This window comes from Lepus europaeus, chromosome 10, assembly GCF_033115175.1.
Source record: "Lepus europaeus isolate LE1 chromosome 10, mLepTim1.pri, whole genome shotgun sequence".
Lineage (NCBI taxonomy): Eukaryota > Metazoa > Chordata > Mammalia > Lagomorpha > Leporidae > Lepus > Lepus europaeus.
The window spans coordinates 121,210,976-121,218,420 of record NC_084836.1 but is presented as its reverse complement, the minus strand read 5'-3'; the positions used below and the strand labels follow the sequence as shown (position 1 = coordinate 121,218,420).

The 7,445-nt window shown below is 59.7% G+C and overlaps 1 protein-coding gene across 1 annotated transcript; it reads right to left on the bottom strand.

Annotated features, from left to right (window-relative positions):
- Positions 1-614: 614 nt before the first annotated feature.
- On the bottom strand, positions 615-5,981 carry PCK1 (phosphoenolpyruvate carboxykinase 1). Its single transcript, XM_062202408.1, has 10 exons — positions 5,903-5,981; positions 5,491-5,753; positions 4,859-5,040; positions 4,306-4,509; positions 3,984-4,171; positions 3,114-3,276; positions 2,456-2,680; positions 2,230-2,361; positions 1,822-1,917; positions 615-1,678 (listed from the first exon to the last, which is right to left on the bottom strand). The coding sequence occupies exons 2-10, from the start codon at positions 5,712-5,714 to the stop codon at positions 1,224-1,226; spliced, it is 1,869 nt and encodes a 622-aa protein (XP_062058392.1). The 5' UTR covers positions 5,715-5,753; positions 5,903-5,981; the 3' UTR covers positions 615-1,223.
- Positions 5,982-7,445: the final 1,464 nt, after the last annotated feature.

The following is a 7,445-nucleotide window of genomic DNA, read 5'->3' as shown; positions in this document are numbered from 1 at the left end:
CACAACGAAGGTGCCATATAAAGTTTATGGTTTGTTTGGATTGTTCCAGAACAGAGCGGGCAGAGGAGAGCCGGGTGAGGACTTGAGGCTGAGCTGGGACCAAGCCACGCCTCCCCTCCGTGGGGCAGCCGGGGTGCGGGCACAAGGCTTGGGGACAGAAGGGGCTCGGTCAGTGCACGCACAACGCAGACCCTTTTGGCTTTTCCACCTGAGGGACGCTTCCCTCCACGCCCCCCTCCCCCCATGTGGATAGCAGCTGGGAAAAGAGTTAAAAAGCAAAAAGCCCTGAGACTGTCCCCAATGCACTTCCCGTGGGAGGCTGAGCCCCCAGACCTCAGTTTTGTCAAAAAGCCCCCACCAAGGCTCCAGGTCTGGAAAGCGCACCCCAGGGAGGGCCTGGGAGGCTGCGCGAGGGCGCCAACTAGTGGCTTTGGTTGGTTCAGCAGCCCGAAGCTCAGAGCTGCTTCTGGGCGCTCCCACCCTCTGCTCTGTCCCGGCACCCACCCAGGGGGTTCTGAGAGCCCCCACCTCCTTGGGCTACCAGATTGCTTCATCAGTCCTCATCCTCTCTTCTCAGTGGTTCAGGGAAGAAAAGGCAAAGCAAAACAAATCCGTCTTTTCTATAAAAGTTTATTTCATGATTTCCCCCCAAGTGGTCAGGGGACAGATCCAATTACGTAGAGGTGAGGAACGGTGGTATATAAAAATAATTTAACACACGTATTCATAACAAAGCCACATTTCTTTCTAGAAACAACTAGCAGCTAATCTTGCCCCAGATTGTTTTTCCAAAGGTTTTAAATATATTTTGGATAACAGTACAAACACAGGTCCACACGTACCAGTACCCCCCTCCCCCCCCCCACATGCACACACACACACAGCTCAAGTATATACAGCTCAAGTGTATTCTCTGCGTCCTAGCTAACCAACGTCGCTCCAGTGAACAACTAGAAATCTAAACGCCTGCGCGGCCCTACAGCTGAACAGAGCACACAGCAGAAGCGAGGTTCAGAGGTGCTAACATTCACTCCCCGTTCTCCTTGGCTACCAGCCTGTTCTCTGGGGTTCCTGTCTGAAACACGGAAGTGTGTCTTTGTGTCTTTCAGACCCATGTGTGGACGCGGGTGTGGACGTGGACGGGGGCGTGGCCACGCTCCCCGCACTTCCCTGGCTTCCCATCTGGCGGGTGGGAGGGGCGGCTCCGGGGCGCCTGCGCTCGCTCACATCTGGCTGACTCTCTGCTTCAGCGCCAGCACCTCCCTCTCGATCTCGTAGGGCAGGTCGGCGTTGACCTGCTCCTCCAGGTACTGCTCGATGTCGGCCGCCTCCTTCTCCCAGAACTCCTTGGAGAGGTCGAAGAGCTCCTTCACATTGACGTTCCCCAAGCCCTTCAGGTTCAGGGCGTCCTCCTTAGGGACGTAGCCGATGGGCGTGAGCCGGGCGCTGTCCTCGCCGTTGATCCGGTTGAACATCCACTCCAGGACCCTGGAGTTCTCGCCGAAGCCCGGCCACAGGAACCTGCCTTCCTTGTCCTTCCGGAACCAGTTCACGTGGAAGATCTTGGGCAGCTTGGCTGCCGGGCGGTGGGCCATGCTCAGCCAGTGGGCCAGGTATTTGCCGAAGTTGTAGCCAAAGAAGGGCCGCATGGCAAAGGGGTCATGCATGATGACTTTGCCTGCGAAGCAGAGGGGGTCCGAGGTGGAAACAGCCTCCGGCTACCGTTGACATCCGCGTGCGTGGCGTCCCCGGCCTGCCCCCGCCCCTCTCTGAGAGCATGCCCCTCACTCTCTGTGGTCTGCAGCCTTGCCCTCGACTCACCTTTGTGTTCTGCAGCTGCAGTGGCCTCCGATCGCATGGCTGCACCCACAAACACCCCGTGCTGCCAGCTGAGAGCTTCGTACACGAGAGGGACACCTGTGGCCGGAAGCAAGGACGCCTTCAAGGCCTTGGCGCTCACACTGTGCAGCCGCCGTGCAAGGCCGGACAGACGCTAAGTCCCAGCTACACTGCCAACCCGTGAAGCCAAAAGGCAAGTGTCCAGAAAGGCTCTGGGGACCAGGAGGCTGGCTCTGCCTCCGAGCTGGCCTGTTACCCTGGGGGCATGGAAAGGAAGCTCAAGGGTTTGGGCGCCGTCTGATGAGGTCGTGGAAAAGAAGAGGTTGCCGGGACGTGCTTCAGGGCCAACACCCGGGACCCCCGCACCACACCCACGAAGGCAAGCCTCACCGGTAGGTCTGCGGCCTCCGAAGATGATGCCCTCGATGGGCACGCCCTCCGGGGACTCCCAGGCAGCATCAATGATGGGGCACTGGCTGGCAGGGGTGCAGAACCGCGAGTTGGGGTGGGCACACGGTTCCCCTGTAACCAGAAGGAGAACCCGCTCAGCATCGGCCCCAGGCACCTGGTGCCCGAGGCCCCGAGCACTGCGGCCTCCGGGGGTGGGGGGGCTCACCGTCCTGGGGGCTCCACTGCTCGTTCTTCCAGGAAGTGATCTTCACGCCGGGGGCCAGCGGCTCGTCGATGCCCTCCCAGTAGACGCCGCCGTCGCTGGTCTCGGCCACATTGGTGAAGATGGTGTTCTTCTGGATGGTTCTGATGGCGTTGGGGTTTGTCTTCACAGAGGTTCCCGGAGCGACACCAAAGAATCCGTTTTCTGGGTTGATGGCCCTTAAGTTTCCTGGACAATTTGAAACCAGAGAAAGAACCATGAATGCCAATCAGCATAGCACATACTCTTGTATGTTCCGTTTACTCATTTTTTTGCACCAAATTCTCACATCTGCTTTCCCCTCCCTTGAGTACACATCTGGCCTTTTCCATCCAAGTACTACATTCCACTTCGAGACTTCTACAAGTCTTCCCACCCCCCCCCCTTCAGTTTTCCATCTGTGCTGTCTTAGCAGATCTGTGTCTGCACACACACAACAGCACACGGCTCCGTTTCAAGCCAGACTGAACACAGAATTGAGGAATGCTCACTGGACACACACTCGTAAGGCTTGGCAAACTCTGCAGTAGCAGAATCAAAAAATGCCCAGTCTGTGGCTTTAGGAGCCCTGGGTGTGAGTGGACGCCCAATGATCCTCAACAGTGGGACCCCGAAGAGTCACCTTGGTCATCAAATTTCATCCAGGCAATGTCGTCTCCCACACACTCGACCTTCCACCCTGGCAGAGTGGGGTTCATCATGGCCAGGTTGGTCTTCCCACAGGCGCTGGGAAACGCAGCGGCCAGGTACTTCTTCTCCCCAGCGGGGTTGGTGATACCCAGAATCTGTTGACGACAAGAGTCTTCGTTACCATCTTGGCTCCTGGGGGCAGGTGTGTGGCCTCGTGGTTAAGATGGCCACATCTTACATCATAGTGCCTGGGTTCGAGTCCCACCCCAGCTCTGGCTAATGTACACCCAGGGGGCCAGCAGTGATGGTTCAAGTGACGGGGTCTCTGCTGTCCAAGCAAGAGAGACCTGGAGGGAGTTCCCATCACCCAGACTCAGCCCCTGCCCAGCCCTGGCCATTGTGGGCATTTGAGGCGTGAACCAGTGGCTGGAGCTGTCTCTCTCTCCTCTCTCTCTCTCTCTCTCTCTGTGTGTGTGTATGTGTAATCTGTCTATACCTATATCTATCATTGATATATCTCTAATCTAAATCTATCATTTATCTCTTTCTCATCTGTGTCTCTCTCTGCCAAAAATCAAGAAAAAAAATATTTAAAAAAATCTTTGTTCCTTTGTCCCTCGGCATCAGTCTCCTGGGAACATGCCCGGGAGCCCCAGCAGGTGGGCTCGCGACATCTGCTTCTCCTTCTCGGAGAAACCCGGCATCTGTACACAGCTGCAGGGCACGGGATCCTGGGGGCCCTGCCCCGTCCGAGCTCCAAGGGTGCCGATGGGACGTCCCAGCCTGTCCAGGACCCTCCGAATGTGCCACCGCCCTGTCCCCCCCCCCCCGCCCACCCGCGGGTTCCCCCCGCCCCGCTCACCAGCATGTGCTCGGCCAGCCACCCTTCCTCCTTGGCCAGCCGGCTGGCCATCCTGAGGGCGAAGCACTTCTTCCCGAGCAGTGAGTTCCCGCCGTACCCACTTCCGAAGGAGATGATCTCCCTGCGGTCAGGCAGGTGGGCGATGAGCGTCAGCTCCGGGTTACAGGCCCAGTTGTTGACCAGAGGCTCTGCGGACAAGGACGTGGCCCTGTGAGTGTGCCCCAGCCCTGCCCGGGGCGCCCTCTGCGGCACAGGCCCCGGGGTGTATGGTGGAGCGGAATGTTTGATTGTAGCCTTTGGGGTCTTGAACTCGTGCACTTACTGTTCAGAGGCAGTGGGCACCCCACGGAGTGCAGGCATTTGACAAACTCCCCGTCCCCCAGGGCCTCCAGGACGGGCGTCCCCATGCGTGTCATGATCCTCATGCTGGCCACCACGTAGGGCGAGTCGGTCAGCTCGACGCCCGTCTTCGACAGAGGCGAGCCCAGCGGCCCCATGCTGAAGGGGATGACGTACATGGTGCGGCCTGCAGGTGGGCGGGAACCGGTGAGAGGTGACCTCGGACCCACAAGCCCCCACGAGCACCTGCTCTCAAGGTCTCCCAGTGATGTCACCCCTCCTGTTGGCCGCCAGCCCCCGGTGGAGCCCCCTGGAAGGAGCCCTCAGGGCCCACCCAGCCGGTTTCAATGCATGCGTGCAGAAATCGGAGTCTGCGAGGCCACAACCGACCCGGACGTGTGCATCGTCACACACAGAGCCGGAAGCTGTCTGCGGCCGTGGGAGACTCCACCACTGCTTTACCCGCCCCGGGGGACAGGCAGCAGTGCCACCAGCTTGGCTGCTCGTCTGCCCCGTGGAATAAATGCCCCACTCACCTTTCATGCACCCTGGGAACCTGGCGTTGAACGCTTTCTCGAAGTCTTCCTCCGACATCCAGCGGCCCAGCTGGCTGAGGCCGGTTTTGGGGGTGGGCACTGTGTCTCTCTGCTCCTGGGTGACGATCACTGTCTTGCTTTCAATCCTGGCCACATCCCTGGGGTCCGTGAGAGCCAACCAGCTGCAAAAGTCAGGGGCGGCCTTCAGCCAGGCGAGATGGGGAAAGGACCGGTCTTACGATCACACCTTGCCCCTGCCTTGCACGAGACACCAAGGGCCAGTGAGGACGCCATCCTGGAAACCTGCACAGCCCACCCCGCTGGGGAGGGGCAGGGTGGCGCCTGCTGGGCCTTGAGCGGGTCCTTAGGACAGTGCCGGCATCCCATACGGACGCCGGTTTGAGTCCCGGCTGCTCCACTTCTGATCCAGCTCTCTGCTATGATTGCCTCTCAACCTTGTGTGCAAAGAGCTTGCATGTGTGCCTCGCATCCGGGACTCTATTGGCTCCCCTCACACCCCTGAGACGAAAGGCTTGTGGCTCTGACCATGCAACCAAGTTGTTCAAGAGCCTGCAACCTCCGGGGGGGCTTGGGTCCGCGCCCCCTGCTGACGCCGCGCGGGCGGAGCTTACCAGTTGTCGTACTTGCTCAGCTTCCGGATCAGGCCCTGCTCCTCCATGGAGGCCAGCAGGCGCCTGTTCTCCTCCTCGGAGCCATCACAGATGTGGAGGCTCTCGGGCTGGCAGAGCTTGGCGCTGCTCTCCACGAACTCCCTCACGGCCTGGGGCAGGCTGTCCAGGGCGCCCTGGACGACCTTGGCTGTGAGGTTCAGGCCGTTGTGCAGCTGGGGCGGCATCTCTGCAGGCGGTGCTGAGGGCTGAGCTGCCGAGGGCGCCTGGAAGAGAAGTCGCCGGTTTCCTGAGCGACACCCCCAGGCCCATTCCACGCACGCCTTTCGGGTTCCAGTCGTCAGACTGGATCGCCCTAACGAAGGAAGCTCGTGCTCACGCTGCCATTTCCGGAGATGTAAATCAAACAGCTCACCTGTGCTCTCTTGAGAAGGTCTGGAGCCAAGGTCCAAGGGTGTCCTTCCGGGTTCTTCCCGCCGGAGAGTGCGGGCTCCCAGTGGGAAGGCCATGCCTTGGGGCAGAGCCTCCGGCCTTAAATACGGTGAGAAATGGCCTTGCCCCTTGCCTGTACCGGGAGGCTCGCCTGTGACGTCAGGGGCAGGCCCCTGGCGCGCGGCCACGGTCAGTTATGCTTTGGACCGAGGCCCCGCCATAAACTCCGGGGAGATAACCATCGAGCGGACTGCTGTTAATGAGTGCTGGGACGTCTCGGGCCCTCAGACCAACCACGGCGGATCCTTACACAACTGTCCATTGATTAAACTTTGATCCAGTTTCCTGCTGATGCAAAACACACACCCTTTCCTTGACAGGCAGGTGGAGTCGAGAACAGGGCTGGCCAAATGCCTTTCTGGGCCTCAAGGACTGTTGGCAGCACATTTGGTGTGCCAAACGCTGCTGGCTGGCAAAACACCGCAGCTCAAAGCTCGGGTGGGGATGGGCCCTCCCTGGGGCGAACGCGTGGCTCGTCAGCAGGGACCTGCAACCTGCCAGCGGAGAACTTGCTTGAGAGTCTGCTGTGTGCCCCCCGCCCCCGCCGCCCCAGAGACAGCCCCTGTGCGGGTCAGGGCTTCTTGCCTGGCTGGCTCGTGCCTGTGCCTACAGGGAGTGGCGCACGGGCAACAGTGGCTGCACACACAGAGATCACTGCCCTAAGTGCCCAGCGTCAACTCTCTCTCCTGAGGCAGAGGCTCCGTAGAACCCCACGCACCCACAGGGAAACTGAGGCAGAGAGATGGAGTCGCTACTCCCAGCTGGCTGGTGGGTGGCAGAGGGTCGATCTGAACATGAGTGACCTGGGCTCCGGACACCATGCCATCCCTTGTGAGGGACCAGTGCCAGTTCTAGAAGCTTCCATGGCTTCCCTGCCTAGGCCTGGCTCAGCACGGTTATTCCCAGAGCTGCCGGGACACTTCCCTCTTTCTCTGCAAGTCTGAGAGCTTGGGGAGCAGAGGCGGCTTGGCTGTTTTTCTAGATCGCTCTTAAGCAATAAGACCTTTATAATAGTTGTAAAGAACTCGCTCGCCAGCCTTCAGCCCTTTGGCCCAGTCTGAGAGATCATCCGTGCTGCTGGCCAGAGGTTGGAGGGCACTGGGTGAGAAGCTAGGAGGACCGGCTAGGCCTCGGCTCTCCACAGCCGCAGGAGCCCCGCGACCCCAGAGGGGGCCTGGCGGGGACTCGGCCCACCTCCCTGCTGAGCTGAGTGCCACCCTGCCGAGCTGTGAGGCTGGGCAAATGCCAGGCACTGTGAATGCCATGGCCCACCCAGGGCCTTCAGTGGCCTGGCCCGGAGCGCTAGGGCCGCATCTCCCTCCAGAACGACCACCGTTGCTCCGCTCCATTTAACCAGGCTTTTAGTCCACCACTGGGCCTTGTTTTAAAGATTTTATTTTTATTTATTTGGGAGATGGAGTTACAGACAGAGAGAGGGAGAGACGAGAGAGAGAGGTCTTCCATCC

What these genes read in the sequence shown, in the direction of transcription:
- PCK1 (XM_062202408.1), bottom strand. Translation starts at nt 5,714, where the DNA reads ATGCCGCCCCAGCTGCACAACGGCCTGAACCTCACAGCCAAGGTCGTC. An exon ending in GTGCCCACTGCCTCTGAACA is followed by an intron (nt 4,172 to 4,305) that starts GTAAGTGCACGA and finishes CCTTGTCCGCAG; the next exon opens with AGCCTCTGGTCAACAACTGG. An exon ending in CGGAGGCCGCAGACCTACCG is followed by an intron (nt 1,918 to 2,229) that starts GTGAGGCTTGCC and finishes TTCCGGCCACAG; the next exon opens with GTGTCCCTCTCGTGTACGAA.